We start from the raw sequence: 16,539 nt of genomic DNA, 5'->3' as shown, positions 1-16,539 counted from the left end.
AGGTTTAGAAAATGGTCAGTTACATTCGGTGTCTCTCTTTTTTATACAAATACATACATTCTTTACTCTGCATATGTTTTATTAGAGCCGTGTGCCATCTGAATCTCACCTCCTTCTTCTCAGTTTGTGCTGTGGACTGAAAAGGATTTTGCAGCAGATGACTCACAGATATATTTTTTTTACAACCATTGGGAATCCTCTTAAAAATTCAAGTAGACTCTGTACAAAAATATGATATCATTCTTAACATTTTTTCTTTCTGCAGGTTTGCTTGCTTTTAATCAAGAAAAATGCTAAGGAAGGCTGGCTGGTCGCTCTCTTGATCAGGAAAACATACACAATTAAGTTAGATAATCCAAAGCCATGCTGGTGACGTCAGAAGTGGAGCCTGGAGGATTTTTTCACCCTGCAATTTCCTTCTCAGATGCATTTACAAGGAAAATGAAGATGCCTATACCATCTTCCTAAATTGAGCATACTATAGTGGTCGACAAGTGGTTCTCCCTCTTGGTTGAATCAAGGTGTATTATGAAGAGTCTCAGTCTTTCTGTCTGCTTTGTTCACTGCACTCACTGTGAATCCAGACAACTGTAAAAAAAACTGAAATGAGTAACACAGCTGAGCTAAAATCAAATAATGAGTCCTGGAGTGCCTTTTTTTCGCTGATTCTACGTCTACGTGCACGGACAACACCGGGGTGGGAAAATGTCTGTGTTTGGAGACCGTGCAACCACAAAGTAAACAGCAGACTCACATAATAGGTTTCATCTCAGACTCAGAACAGCAACCATTCAGCTGGAGATAGGTCTGTTTGGTTTGTAATGAGATTCTTTTGGGTGTTTTTTTGTCTTCTATTTGCCGTGATTATAAATGAGAACACTGCCGACGACGGGAAGCTTTTGAACAGGATACAATGCGCCTGTGTCTGAGTCGTGAATGATGTGAAAGAGGACTAATTGTGAAATTATACAATCTGCATTGAAGATAAACATTCAATTATCCATGAATCAGGTTTAGTTTTTATGTAATAATTACTGTTAGACACAAAAAACCAAGAAACATTTTTATGAAAGCGATATTTTTTTCCTCATTACAGTCACAGATACAGCAGAGTGGACGTGAGTAGCGCCATAGTAAAAACAGTGAAGTGCTGTGGGTGAGTGGAAGTTGCGGTTAGGCGTGAAGTGGCATGTAGTGCATCAAGACTTTAAGGCTGGTGTACAAGGGCGCTAGGCAGGTGTTTTTATCACCATGGAAACTGATAATCCCTCGCCCGGGAAAGATTCCTGCACACCGCTGATCCAGATGTGACACTCACAACAAACTATCATGCATCATTCATGTAGACATGGTTGTTGGCAGGGAAGCTGGCTGAGAGGGTTTGATTTTAAGCTGTAGCTGCTGAGGGTCAGGAAAAAGGTGCGTTACGTAGTCATGGCCCAATTTACACCTGGAATAAATCTGCATCACGGGTCTTAGGATCACAAGTGGACAGCTCTGAGTATGTCTGTCCACACCTGGCACTAGAACGTGTATCCACATGCGTCTCGAGTGAACACTTGTGGTAGGCTTCCTTGCTCTATATGCAAATAAACGTGCATGGTTTCTGTTTCCAAGGCCCTGTTCAGACCTGGTATCAACAAGCATCCTCAGTAGACAACTCTAAGTACAGGTGTGAAAGCCCTGTATCATGTTAGTATTAACTTACCATTGAACTAGTAATCGCAATTTCCCCACTACCTTACAAAGTGCGTGAAACAGCTTACAAACTTCGCGAAACAGCTACGCCACTTTTAAATACTGTACCTGTGCCTTCTTGTAAATTCTGCCTTAAACGCGACACAAGTTGTTTCATTCCTTGTAAAAAGTGTGACTTTTCACATCGTACCAGCTGTGTATCTAAAGTCTAAAGTGCATCTTGCCGGAGCAAACTATAGCAACTAATTTCACCATTTACACAAAGTTTATGACAGAAGACAACATTTTATTGATGGTCAACATGTTAAATTTGACAAAAAACAGTAATCAGTATCTAATATAGGCTATTTCTTCGTCGCCCGTGAAGAAATCCCCCAGACTCCCTTAAAAAATCACTCAATTTACTAAGTTGTTGCGTTAAAAGAAACTTTTCAAACTTCTTAAAACACTGTCTACAACAGATGCTTAACTATTTGGGCCTTCTTGTTAATTCGGCAAATGTTTCATATGAAATTACTGCTTTGTTTGTATCAGTGACGCACATGTTTAATTGCAGATAGAGCGAGAAAGTGAGATCTGATCACAAGTGGTCACTCGAGACGCATGTCGAGACACATTTTAATGCAGATTGATAGCTGTCCACCTGTGATCGGCTAACTCTGGATGGATGTTAACACCAGGTGTGAATTCCTTCCAAATGTAGTCCGAACATTCGAGATCATCCTGTCCTCAATGTGTCTTGAGTGCATTCACACCTGTACTTAGAGAGGTCCAACTTGTGAGGACGAATCTTATTGTCAGGTGTAAACATGGCAATAAATGAATCTCCTTTCTTCAGGGAGGCAGTCCGCAGTGTCACGTTGTCCTTGAACTCATCCTCTTAGCCTTTTTGTATCCTTTATAAAGGACTCATGCTGTTTCCCCTATCTGTCCACGCTAGTCTCTGCCAGCCGGTTGTTCATGATGCCGAGGGCGCCCACCCCTCCCGAGAATCCGTTCTGACGTGAGCTGGAGCTGGACTGGCGCGGGTGCCCGATGGCCATCTCCGAAAGCTGCTTCTGCATAATAGCCAGGTTCACCTGCAGGACAGAAAACAGATAAAGAGAACAACAGATGAGGAAACATTTGTTCTCTATGTTTGAAGTGGTACCTGTGACCAGTAAAAGTCTTGCGAAACAAGCGTGTGCTGGCGTAAGCACATCTGATTTCACAGGTGTGATACGAGGCTAGCAGATGGTGTTTTCCTCTCCTCAGGAGTGCCGATTCAAGTGAACAAAGACGACTGAACAAGTGTGACTGACAGAAACCAGACATTTAGTTTCCCCCCAACACACACCAACCCTTCCCTTTCAAATTTCTCTTTAGAAAGCAATTTGGGGAGAAATTACACAACCGGTGTGTAATGCTGTTTCACTGGGGTTCAGTCAATATTAAATCAAACAGAATGGAGCTGTTTCACACACACTGAAGTGTATTTTAGCTACATTGATCCAGACTAAAATATATCCACTCAAGCCCCCAGAGGGCTGAGCCTACTTACTTTACAAATCCTCTGACTTTTTACTGTGACACCACTTTGAGATTGACATTTTGAATTTTTAATGAAATGTCAGATAAATATTGGATGGATTAGCATGAAATTACAGACCCTGGTGTTACCCTTAGGATGAATTTTAATATCTCTGGTGATGTTTCATCTAGCATCATCATCAAGTGAAAATTTCAAATTGTCCAACTCTTATTTATCTGCAAATAAAACTAATGACATTTACATCTGCCTTAGCTGTACTGAAACTTAAAGAAATGGTCAGGATTCGAAGGTAGCTCCAAAACTATAAGGGACTATACTGGACGTGCTACTTGCTGCATTAGCAAGTAGCTCAGTTAGCTGTGGAGGGCAACGGGGCTCAGTCAACCGGCCTCCCAGTGACCGCAGCTGGACACCAGACCAGGACTGAACACAGCCTCTGAGATCAACGGATGCCAGTTGGAAGACAGGGGATACAGTACAGAGGTGGTCTACAACAGCTCTGTCCAGGACGATGACTTCAGGGATGAGAAGGCACGACAACATTTATGTTGTTATGGACAGATCAGAGATTCCCCAAGGTCCTGATGTGAACAGGGATTTCTCAAGGTCTAGGTTTCAGGTCATCAGAAGCTATTCGGTGCACCTGTGATGTTCTCCCTCAGCTGGCTGCAATCAGTCAGCTGGGAGGCTACAAAAGAGGGCTGCAGTTCCCCTGCTCAGTTGGTTGTATGTTTTCAGGGAGTCAACGCCATCAGTTGACTCTCTGCATTTTCTGTTTGGGTGAAAATCTGAGTTGAGTGTGTTGTGTGTGAGATTTCTTTCGGCCGGTTTCTATACATTTTGTTTCCCCCCTGATCAGTGATTCCCACTTCATCTTTGGTTTTTGGGTCCAATGTTTTTGGTTCGTCTATCATTTTGATAGAATCAGTGGGTGCCTGTGGGTTTTTATTCCCACCGCCACCTTATAGACAGATATTTGGATCTGGATATATGCTGATTTACCTGAAATGACCAAAGGAATTAAATAAAATGTGACATCATAGCGTCCACAGTACAGCGGTATGATGTTGAACATGTCTTAGGACAACCCTGACCTCATCTTAAGTGTCTGAATCACTGACCAAGACTATATTATTCATAAAAAAAGTTTGGAGAGAGGTTACTGGAATAAAAATACATTTTAATAAGTTGACACCAGCCCAACTCTTCAGGCTATAACAGATTTCAAGATATGATGCCACTCAATGAAAAGGTCAGTGTATTACCTGCCGCTGCCTCCACCCCTCCCTCTCATCTCTCTCTCCAGTACAACATGTACAAAGCCAGTTCTCAGACTTTACAGGCGTCTCCGACATTCAGTTCGAATTGCCATTTTGCTTCACTTCATTCATTCACACCGTATATCATTATATACTATATAAATCGCTGAACAAATCATTGGGTTCGGACGCCGAGGGAAAACAGGGAAATAACAGTCAAATTGCTGTCAACTGACTGTAATATGAATTCCTGTTCCAGGGAGTCACGTAGAGCTCTCATGTTCGTTCTGAGGCAGATAAAACAGTCCCATTGCGCTGGCTGGGATTTTTAATGTATACACTGTATTCACAAATAATGGACGAGAGAGAGAGAGACAGACAGACAGAGAGAGAGAGGGTTCTGAGAATGAATGAGTTACACAAGGATAGTCAGCCTAACTGAACTTGGGCTCAGCTTCATTTCAATCTGGATGAGTGAACAATTATGTACTGACGCATGCACCATAAGGATGAATGTGAATGTGAAGTCTGGTGATTAGACCCTCTGTGACACCCCCTTTTTAAATACACTTCAGTGGCCGCCGACTCTCTGACGATGCTTATAATCTTCCCTCCGACTTTGTGTGGCTGTTGGCGCTGGTGTTTGTGAATGACTGATCATTTGCATGGGAAGGGGGACAATTTTGCATCAAATTAATACGTGCAAATAATACCGAGCACTGACATAATATTCACTTGGTAATGCAGTTCACTCTTTGTGTTGCTTTCAGAATCACACAGGTTCTTTTTGTCAGGTTTAGTGTCCGTGAAAGTCGTGCTATCCTTTTGTGATCTTGCCCATAACTGGGCCATTGTCTACAACCATGCTAACGTCCCTGTGCGTCTACTTGGGCAATGTCATCAGGCTAACATGCTCAAAATTCTTGATTCTTGTATGCTTAGCAGGTATAATGTTTACCACATTCATCTTAGCTTGTTTGGTTATTAGCATTAAACACAGAGTACAGCTGAGGCTGTGAATCATCATCTTTTTAACCACATCCATTGCACCATTCAGTCAAATATACATATATGTTTGTGTTGCTCAATGTTCTGCTGGAAAACCTTGGGTTGGGTTCTTTTCATATGGATGAAACCTTGACACACACCACACAGACGAGGTACACTGTTTGCATCGGCTCCTCCAGCACCCATCCACACCATTAAAACTCAGCTCAAGAGTGGCCCGAGCAGCTTTTGTGGTGTGGCAGGGCACATTGTCTTGCTGTGGAGGCCGCTGTCATCAGACAATGCTGTTGCCATGAGCTGTACTTGGTTTGCAATGCTGGTCGGGTGGTTGGTTGCTCAAGTAGCATCCACCTGAATGCCAGGACCCAAGGTTTCCCAGCAGAACATTGCATTGTGACGAGATGATCGATGTTATTCACTTCACCTTTAAGTGTAAATATGTGTAATTTTTCTCAAGTTATTAGTACAAACATTGATTGTATTAAAATTAGTTTGAGTTCATGCTGAGTTTCTGCTTTGAGAATTGTGCGAGGAAGCTGCAACTGAGCATTCAAAATTCAATTCAGCTTATGATGACTGAGAGCAGCGTGAATAAGGAGTTAATGACCGCAGTAAACACAACTACAGGGAAGCAAGATTATTGACTCAAGGTTATTTCTGCAAATCATGTGAGCAACAAAATCAGATTGCTCATGCAGATAAGTAAATATCTTGCATGTAATAACACGTACGATTACATTAGCCAGATGGCATATAACACACGCTGTCAGCCACGGCCCGCTGCAGCCTCAAATCTCTCACCTTGTTTGCTGCTAGAAAATCCCTCATAGAGATCATCTCTCCAGACATCCTGCGCCCAGTGTCAGTCTCGCTCTCGTTGATGGCGTCCGTCTCGATCGAAGGGTCTCTGCGGGCGCGTAGGTGACCTGGGGCCACCACGTTCCGTCTGGGGTGCCGATGCGGGTGGTGACCTCTCCTGGGGAAACAACAGCGGCAAGGGGCCTCCAGCCTCCTCAGCAGCCAGTTCAGGACCTGCTTGATGACGATGGAGATGACGTTGAAGAGGGAGTAGATGCAGCAGACGCCGGTTAGGATGAAGAAGAAGTTGCCCAGCCGGTACGCAGCTGTGGCGTGGCCCTCGTAGACGACTCGCTGGCTGCTCACCATGTCTCCAAAACCGATGGTGCTGAAGGCCACAAAGCAGAAGTAAAGCGAGTCCAGGTAGCCCCAGCCCTCGGCCGCAGAGTACATGAGCGAGGCACAGCAGGACACCAAGATGGCTGCTGCTCCCAGAATGAGCATGACACAGTAGACTGAGGGCTTCCAGCCAGCCAGATCCTCACCCTTCCCTCCCCCACTTCCTCCAGCGCCACCTGATTTGTTTCCCTCGGAGACTCGCCGGCCGTTTTGTGGGAGCATGGCCTTGTTGTGGCGTCGCTCGTGACAGGACTTGAGGACGACGGCGATCACGGTGATGACACGTTCCAGAAAGAGGTTGAAGAAGAGGATGGTGGCCGCGCAGCCGAGCAGGCCATAGAACATCAGGAAGACTTTTCCTCCGATGGTGGCAGGAGTGGTCATCCCAAACCCTGGAGACAGACGGAAAAACTGAGCAATGAGCAGAAATCTACGTGGTAATACTGACCTGAGGACAAGATCAAATGAAGGGAATGTCAGGGAGATTAGGTGTGATTGAATAAAAGCATTGCCTTCAATTGTAAAGTGCTTAGTCTTACTCCACAGACACACACTTACAAATAAAACAGCCTTAAGTAAATGAGTGGATCATTTGTAGGGAGAGCGAGTGCAGCCATCGCCTCGAGCCGGCGTACCTTTTAAACCAAACTAACATCCTCTCGGTCATAAACAAAGATGGCTAATTACTGATCTAGTTCCAATTCACTGGGTTGCCATTGGTGACGCGCTCTCCCTCTCTGTGTCTTCGCCACTCACTCACTTTAAGAGATGAGGTGTTTTCAGTCCAAGCACATCACCGCAATCAGTCCCAAAGTGTCGGCTCGTCTAACGTTTCACAGTATTCCCAGCAGTTATTTAGCAACTGAAAGACTCACTGGAGCCACTTCATGGCTCATTTTGAAGATTTTTTCTCTCACTTTCAGAAAAAAGGTTCAGATCCATTGAACTGTTTTTTTACCCTGAGGGGGGAAACTGAGACGGCGTTTGTGCGACGACTTCTCCTTTTGTCTCTCATGAAGTGGCAGATGAACAAAATGGGAGTCAAAGCGAGAGGTCTTCTATCGACTGCACAGATCTCAGTGATTCATCCCCCTTTTTCATCCCTCATTTAACACTGAAAGCTCAATGAAGCACCGTCTGTCCGTCTGTTCTCCCTTTCCAGTTTATTACATTCAAAACACTGTCGGACATTTGAACATTTATTGCAGTTTGGTGGCGATTACACAGCTACACGCACTTGTGTTTTGTGGTGCCATGAACTGATTGCATACAGGCACTGCAGCATTACATTCTTACAACATGAAAAAAATCAATGTTATTGTATCTCATGTCAGTAAAAACATACTCTGCAGCATGACTAATTGCTCACAGTGCCTGAGGTATGCTTCTCGTGGAGGATTTGATTGCCTCCACATTCAAATTGGTTCTCGAGCTGCTAATTGGGCTGGAGTTGTCTTCAGAGCACGACGATTAAGCCAAATAGGCTGCGTTTTATAGACATGTTTGTCTTTTCCTGATTGTTTCATAAGCTGTCTTGCATGTGATGCTGGTGACGCATTTGGCCTGGTTGATAAAATATACAGCACGGGACAGAAATGAGAAATGAAAATAGCATGTTGCTGTGTCAGTATGACACCAAAAGCTCTGAACATGGTTGATGTAAATGTGGGTGCTGAGTTGTGCAACACAGCCCTGAGCTTAGCCTTGTGAAGCATGCTTATTTCCTTATTGCTTAGAGATGCCAGTCTTGTATCTGTGAAGCTACAGCCAGCAGCTGGTTAGCTTCACTTAGCAAGGACTAGAAACAGGCAAACAGCTTGCTTGGCTCTATCCCGAAGGTCACAAAATCCCCTTCCACCACCTCTAAAGCTCACTAACCGACAGGTTATAGTCCAGCACACGACAGCCTGCAGAACCAGGCATGTCATTTATACACTTTGGTCTTCGTAAGAGGAAAACAAACTGGATATACTGTGTTAATTAGAGAACTTAGGAAGTACTGTGAGGCTGCCAGGCTAGCTATTGCCCCCTGTTTCAAGTATTTGTGGTATGCTAAGCTAGGCTAACAGGCTGCTGTTGGTGGCTTTAAAGTGGAAAAGCAATATTTATGGCCATTTCTTGAACGTATCTCAACCTTGTTTCTCAGAAATTATTATCATATTATCATTATTATCATTATGTCATTTCTGTGGTTGATCGGTTGCTGTTGCTGTGGAGAAGATGTCAGTCAGAGGCACAAATCTGCGTAGTGAATTCAATCAAAACCCAAAACAGATGCAAAAATGATCCACAATCCAAAAGTAAATTGATTTCTGCTGTATAGATTTTAGCATCCGCCGATAGCCGCGCACGCAAGAGAATCCAGTCACAGCTCTGTGATTGGACGTGTTTTACAAAATGCATCTTGGTTGGTGCAGTTAACGTTTAGGGACACGGGATTTCACCTTTGACCTATTATCAAAAACTTTTTACTAAGACAGCTTTTAATCTCTTGTACTGATGAACCAGCCAGAAGCAAAACTGAGCAAAATAAGCTTTGATTTTCACGATCTAAGAATCTAACTTATTTTTGCCATTCACTCAAGTATGTACGTGAGTGAGTGTCTGTTCTGACCGTGCATTACAAGATTATCCCTCCTCTACTCGTCCATGTATTGATCCGAACTCTGACACACTCTGAACTCTCCTTGAAGATGCAAAATGATGATGTGTATGTGCTGGATATAGCTGGAGGGCTTTGCCTCCAGCTATATCCAGTGTATAATCAAAGACTGAGTAAATTAGTGTCCAATATAATGAAAATTGCCGAGATAGTTGACATGAATTAAATATTAATCATCTCTCTGATTGTTGACTTGCCACAACTGGATTCACAGTAATAAGTAGGATATTGCAGCTTACATTATCTCTGCAGGAGGTTACAGCGATGATGACATCAAACGATTTTACGGTGATGAGTCCGTCATCGGTGAGATCAGAGACAGGATGCAACCTCAGTGAAATTATTAATCAGTGGGTACGTTACTTACACTGTTGAACCTCCGACCGGGCCTGACGTGGAGCTGTATGTTGCATCATTCTGAAGCTGCTCATGTAACACTGATCAATGATGCTTCCTCACATTGAAGGTTACATGAATGTTATTTGATAAGACGTGTGATGAAGTCTTTATCACTCTGCCTCGGGAAAGTGCAGAACGGCTGCTGGGAGACTAGAGGAATACAACGTCTTTGAAAATAGGCATCTTGAAAACTGTCATCGGCTTTCAGGATTTACAGGATCACTCCTGCATTCATCTCTCCTGTTAGGTAACTTGAAAAATCTGTCTGAAATGTGTTCATTTAATGGCTTGATACAGTCTGGCCCCTTCATCACTGTAACTCCCATTAAAACGGTAATGGCCTAAGGCCAGTCGTTTAATCAGAGGGCCTGTCAAACTGTCAATCATCATGAAGCAACTCACTTCAATCAAAGATGTTGAAATGGCACAACGCATCAGGTGCTGAGAAGAAAATAACAAAGTGTGCAAGTGTGAATCAGTGTTATCCACAACAGAAGATCAATAGATTTATCAGCACTATGTACAACAGTGCTGTTGGTTAGAAGGATTGTTCTTTTGTTTCTCTCGACTCTGACTGCAAAACAAACACAGAAGCCTGCAGTGCTCAGACAGCCACAGCTGAAATGGAGAACTTGATGTTCAGGATAAATGTTTCTCTGATGCCGCATTAAATTGCCTTTTCTCAGTCTAGTTTTGTTGAATTAGAGGAATCCATTCGCAAGTGCCAAGTCGAGACTGAGACATGTTGCACAGCTGGAGTTACTTTGCCTGCACAGACAGTTCTTGCAACATAATCTCGACTTGTCAGACACAAGTGTGAGAACAAGCAATTTAGTGATGCACGATATAGATTTCCGATAATTACCCGCTTCTTATGTCATCGTTTTAGCTAACTTCCTGTCCGTTTTTGCAGTTAGCAGTCCCCTCCCTCCTCTCTACATCACCACGTGAACGCGGTGCGGTAATCAGCAGACATAACAGCAAATGGGAGGATCCTGCTCTCTGCGCATTGACGAGCAGACAGGAGCTCTCTGTCCTGATTGGATAAAGTGGGCAGGGATACCAGAAAGTGTTTTTTCTCTTTTACTGCATGAGCAGGAGGAGGAGAGACGTGGGTTACTGACCAAACACTCTATAACAGTGATAACTGTGAAATATAGAGTTACTTTGATGATAATAATATCACTTACAGCAGCTTTAAGATGACCAATAATTTCACATTTTTGTATTTTAAAGAGTTCCTAACCTGCAGTTTTATGCACACCTGGGGGTAATGCATGTGAGGATGCAGTGATTAAAGATGGATGATGTATATTCTGTTGCTCTGATGATTTTCTTGTGTTAAAACTCGCTCCACATTATAAATCAATCATTTATCAGCAGGATATATTTTGTGCAACCCCACGAGCATTCATTATGGCTTCATATCATTCGAGGGGTTTGTGCATGCTGGCTCACTGCATGGCTTAACAGTGGACCATCATTAATGCTGCTACGAGAGTCAGAAAATGTTCATGTTGGGGGGCGGCTTGTCATTTGGGTCATGAAAACTAGGCATTAAATGTAGCTTGATATCAGTAGAGCAGCTCGAGTAAATGATGAATCAATCAGCCGAATTAATCGCCAACTACTTTGATGAATGATGAGTTGTGTCAGTCATTTTTTAAAGCAAAAGTGGAAAATATTTGCTGGATCCAGCTTCTGAAATGTGAGGATTTTCACCTTTTTTTTGACGAGTCCTTGAACTCTGGACTGTTAACTGGACAAAAGAAGCAGTTTGAAGACACATTTTTCCACAATTCTTTGACATTTTACAGACTAACAGATGAATTCATCTGCAGAATAATGGCTGATGACAATAACACTTGCAGCTCTGTATGGGAGAATCTGTTAGAGACTTCACAAAAGGAAGGAAAACTATGCAGGACGCAATTTTTAACATAGGGAGTCACATCATAAGTTGTGATTACTGATGTTAAATGGTGGATTTGGATGTTTTCAGATAAAGCTGATGGAGCTAACTGAGATATATGTGCCTGTTTCTCCATCTCACCAATGGTTGACACCACAGTTCCCACGAAGTAAAACGCGCCGGTGAAGTCCCATCGAGGTCTGATTGTGTCCACACGGATGCCTGCTACGTTCGCCTCCTCGTAGTTCCTGAGGAAGTTGTTCAGGTCCTTCTTACTCAGGTTGTACTTCTGGCTGAAATGCTCGAACCTCTGCGTCCAGCGCTCCTTCGCCTCGCGTTCCTTCGGCTGCTCCAGCGCGGAGAAGACGGCGGCCCCGCAGAGGAGGTAGATGACGATGAACAGCGCCAGCAGCAGGAACCTCGCGTTATCCTCGTTTATCGGACCGGAGCCGCAGCAGCAACCGCTCCGACATGCCATTATGTTGCTGTTGTCACCGCGGGGAAGCTGCACTGACGGACCTGTGGCATGGTGCTCTCGAATAAAACGCACAGTCCTCGGAGGAAATCATCATTTTTACGACAGAAAAGTCCTGCGCAGTAGAGTTTGATTGTTGTTCAAGCAGGTTAATAATCGACTTGTCCATAGCTGTGGATTTGGCATTTTTGCTCATGAGCTTCTATGTGCAGTCCAAGTCCAAACCCTGCAGCCAGGCGCGTCCTCAAACGACTCCTCTGTTCATCTAAATCGAGCTGCACTCTTCAGTCCAGGGTTGACAAGATGTTCAGAGATGCGAGCGGCAACCTGTGGATGCAGAGAGTCGTGCTGCTGCGCTCTCCGCTCCTGCCTCTCCAAACAAGTCTCCACCCCTGAGCGCGCGTTTTTACGCACCGCCGATTGACCGGCGGCGCAGGGATCAACTCACAGCCTCTGTCCATTCATCAGTCTTGCTTTGTCAGATCTGATGAATGCAGCTGGTAATCTCCACCTCAGAGCTGAATCTCATAATGAGTCTCAGACTGACCTGAAAAATGTTCGACCCGAACCCAAACCGTGGAGGTTTGATTCGGACAATATAGAGCGCGTTTGCATAGTGAGATCAATATCACTTGACCTTTGCAGATTCGGATGAGGGATTCAGGCATCATGCTCGTGCTTACCGGGGGGACGATGTGAGCAAATGTCATGACGGGACGATGGTCCGAGATAAATAATTCAGGATCACAGAGACAACAAAGAGCTATTTCTGTCAGACATGATGATGCGTCCAAAGCCAGTTCAGAGCAGCAGCTTATCTACTGTAGGTCACACTTTACCAGGGCGCACTCATCATGTATGTTCAACATCACAGTCAGACATGAGCGTTAAAGGTGCAGTGTGTAAGATTTTAGTTGAAAACATAAAAAGTAAGGGTTCGACTTTTAAAGGTGCAATATGTAAGAATGTGCCACCTGTTGATTTCATACTTCAAGCATACAGGAGGCAGCACATCACCTGCTAACTACTGCAAGCTGGATACATACATGACCGTAGCTGCCGCTAGCTCAGTTGTTAGCTCAGTTAGCAGTGCAGCTAGCCAGACTTCTTAGTGTTTACAGAAGCTTTGGACCGCTGAGAGTACGAGGTTTTCTGGCCTGGTAGATGTCTTTGACACCAAAACTGTTATTTATTCACATTGTGTTGATTATTTTACTTACTAAAATTTAATTTAATTTAATTTATGTAATTAACTCTTTATTTGGTAACAACAAAGTGCTGACTTTAACTAATAAAAAAAAGTGTAACATGTAAAAAACAAACCAAAAAGTGTTAATATTACACATAGAAGCATTTAAAGTGAGTTCTAATAGAGGACCTGTGTATCACCTGAATACATTTGTAATAATAATAAATAATAGACGAGAATGTTCCCTTATAATAAGATAAACTACCTCAGTGTGCAGACTGGTGACTATTCTAATTAGCATCATCAGGTGTTATAATCAATAATTAGTATTCATTAGCTGATGATTCTACACCAGGTTTGAAAATGGAAGTAATTTTCTGTGTCCTATATCTGTAATTACTGTTGCGCAACATAACAACTGCCAGCCTTTGAATAGCAGCTCATCAGCTTTGAGTGTCGTCTGTGATTGTTCCTGGTCGAGGACACAACAAGACAAGAGTGCATGGAAATCCCTTTTATGCTGAGCAGTGACAGCCGTTTGGTTTGTGTCTATAATGCATTTTAACACATTATGAACATGCTAATAATGTGCCTATAACACCATTTAATCATAGTTATAAGTAGCCATGACTCTCCACAATGGTTTATAGCAATAATCATAACTTAATGCACCATCATATTAATTATAATGTTGGAGAAATAGATGAGTAATCCATTCATTGCATGTTAGTACTTGCATTTTGTGTGCTGTTTTTTCACTTTGACTACTTATAGTCACTTATAACCAGTTTTTAATGTCTAACATCTGCCTATTAGACACTTATAGTTACATAAAATCCACATTTATAATAGTGATTATAATGTTTTGCAATGATGAGATTTTTAATACACTGACTCTTGCAAAAAATAGTATTGACTTGACCTTATAAGTCATTAAAAATTGCTTCATGTGTTGCGATTGTTGTAATAAAGCTGAATAATCATGATTGCTTGTAACTGAAGGCGCAATATAATGCATTATAAGTATGTTTCAGTGCAATAATGAGTTATGACAATTGCTTTGAAGAATTATGAATGTTCACGAGTGCCTATAACTATGATTATACACATTACAAGTATCTTCATGACGCGTTATATTGCATTATAGACGTTGGCTTCATAGAAAGTGTTACAGACGGTTTTTAACTGAAGCAGTCCGAACGTTCCCGGCCATTTCAGTATTGAAAAGTTACTTTTAAAATAAGATTTATTCCAAAGAAGTAGTTAATATGTAAATTAGAAGTCATCTCTAATATTTAGAAAAGTGATTCAGACATAAATTAAGTGTTAATGAAGGTAAGGCAATAACAAGAGGAATGTTTTACTATGAGACAAGCATATTTATAAGAAGCTAAACATGTGGAAAAAATGTCATCTTTTTGTGTGTTCAACCATGTGGATACAACCCAACAATTGCAAAAACATCACGCAAGAACACAAAACTTTATCAAATGTGCTCAAGTGCTTCCAGTGCCACATTTATAAAAAATAAGAGAAGACACGATAGAAAACGTGTTTAGTCATGAATACAGAAGATTTTGTCGGGGTGAGTCATTATGGTCACAAAAGACGAGGAAGCAATTAAGAAATACCTGATAAAATAATACAACAGTGACGGTAAACGATCTACCTGAATGTTTACTGTGTACATGACTCACGATCTGATTACAGCCGTATCCTGACTGATTTTATAGACTGGGCCAAATCCATGATACACAGCACAGTATCGATGTTTTCCTGGCTATTATCTGGAGATTAGTGTTTGTCGGAGAGTTTTCTGTCCTAGCCTCTGCTCTGAAGCAGCATGTACTGTACTGTACTGTACTATACTATACTATACTATACTATACCAACAATGGAATATACAAACACACAACACTCTGTTGAATACCTCCTAAAGATGAGTGTTTCTCATTACTCTCTGTTACTGTGGAAGCTGTGAGCTTTACCTCTCCACTTGTGTCGCCTTGAATCAAAGCGTAGCCTGATTTTGTGGAGGTGGCTGCAGCTCTTGTAGAGATGGACAGCCAAAATGATCGGTTCCCTCTACTGTCTCATGTTGTCATTTGTACCAAACAGTCGCTGCTTTACTGTGGTGCAACTTCCCACATAGTGTAACAAAAATACTGACAGTTCAAAGTTATAGAGCTCGGATGAAGATCAGTGAAATGAATCCCACTCAGATGTTTTGATCTACTTTACCAAACTTATCTGTGTGTGTTTCTAATCCTGCTTCTAGAGAAGTCCTTAATTTCTTTTGGCAAACTTCAAATTATTCTGCTTTCACTTCCTGGAACTCGACTTTCCAAGTATTACTAATAGCTAAGCTGTATGCTGCATATAAATAATAGATTGATTAACTGTTCGGTTCTTGTGTCACTCAGCACCGGAGATTATCGGACTGTGGTGGCTTTATTAATAATATGAATTATTGTAGACAGATGCATTCTGAGTCTGAAACCATTACATCTGTAAAGCTGCCCTCTAAGTCTGTGTTCCCTGCAGATAGAGGTCAGTTCACTTTCAGCAGTAACCGTTTCATTAGTAGTCCTCGACTTGTCTCAGTACACATTTACTGAATAAAAGAAACCCAATCCCCACAGTCCTTCAGACTGGTGAAAGTGATTGTACTTTGATAAACCAGCATCAAATTAAACATGAATGTATTTGACTTATAAATTCTGTAATTACAAGCATGACCCACACTCTATGTGTACTCGTGTTTGTGCATATGTTGCCTTTATTATTGGTCATTAAAAAAAAAAAGAGTCTGGGCATTCACAAGCAAGCTGGTGGGTGTGAACACATGTCGTTTGCTTATTCATGCATACAAACAGACACAAGCATACATATATTAAGCTCGCTGTATATGTGGCTTTGATACTGTCGCCTACATGTCTCTTTCTCTTTTCACAGCACATCTTTCTGTCTATACATGGCCTCATTTTGCCAACCTTCTCCAATAAACTGCCACATTTAGAGGCATATCATCTCAGTTTGCATTTCATTAAGCTGCAGGGGTGCTTATTTTCTCGCTCGTATCGGTGCTTATTGTCTGCTGTGAGTCTGTGTATTATGTGGTTCGGTAAATTAATGCAAAATGTCAAACTATTCCTCTAAGTCTGACTCAGTCTCAATCAAATGCAGGCAAAATTAGAAAACTTACTAAT

General features: G+C 42.3%; 1 protein-coding gene across 1 annotated transcript; it reads right to left on the bottom strand.

Annotated features, from left to right (window-relative positions):
• Window positions 1-2,621: 2,621 nt before the first annotated feature.
• On the bottom strand, window positions 2,622-12,144 carry kcnk13b (potassium channel, subfamily K, member 13b). Its single transcript, XM_073493447.1, has 3 exons — window positions 11,808-12,144; window positions 6,298-7,085; window positions 2,622-2,777 (listed from the first exon to the last, which is right to left on the bottom strand). The coding sequence occupies exons 1-3, from the start codon at window positions 12,142-12,144 to the stop codon at window positions 2,622-2,624; spliced, it is 1,281 nt and encodes a 426-aa protein (XP_073349548.1).
• Window positions 12,145-16,539: the final 4,395 nt, after the last annotated feature.

The sequence above is a fragment of the Pagrus major genome, chromosome 22, assembly GCF_040436345.1.
Source record: "Pagrus major chromosome 22, Pma_NU_1.0".
Lineage (NCBI taxonomy): Eukaryota > Metazoa > Chordata > Actinopteri > Spariformes > Sparidae > Pagrus > Pagrus major.
The sequence above is the reverse complement of the archived record's forward strand: the minus strand, read 5'-3'. Positions and strand labels throughout refer to the sequence as shown.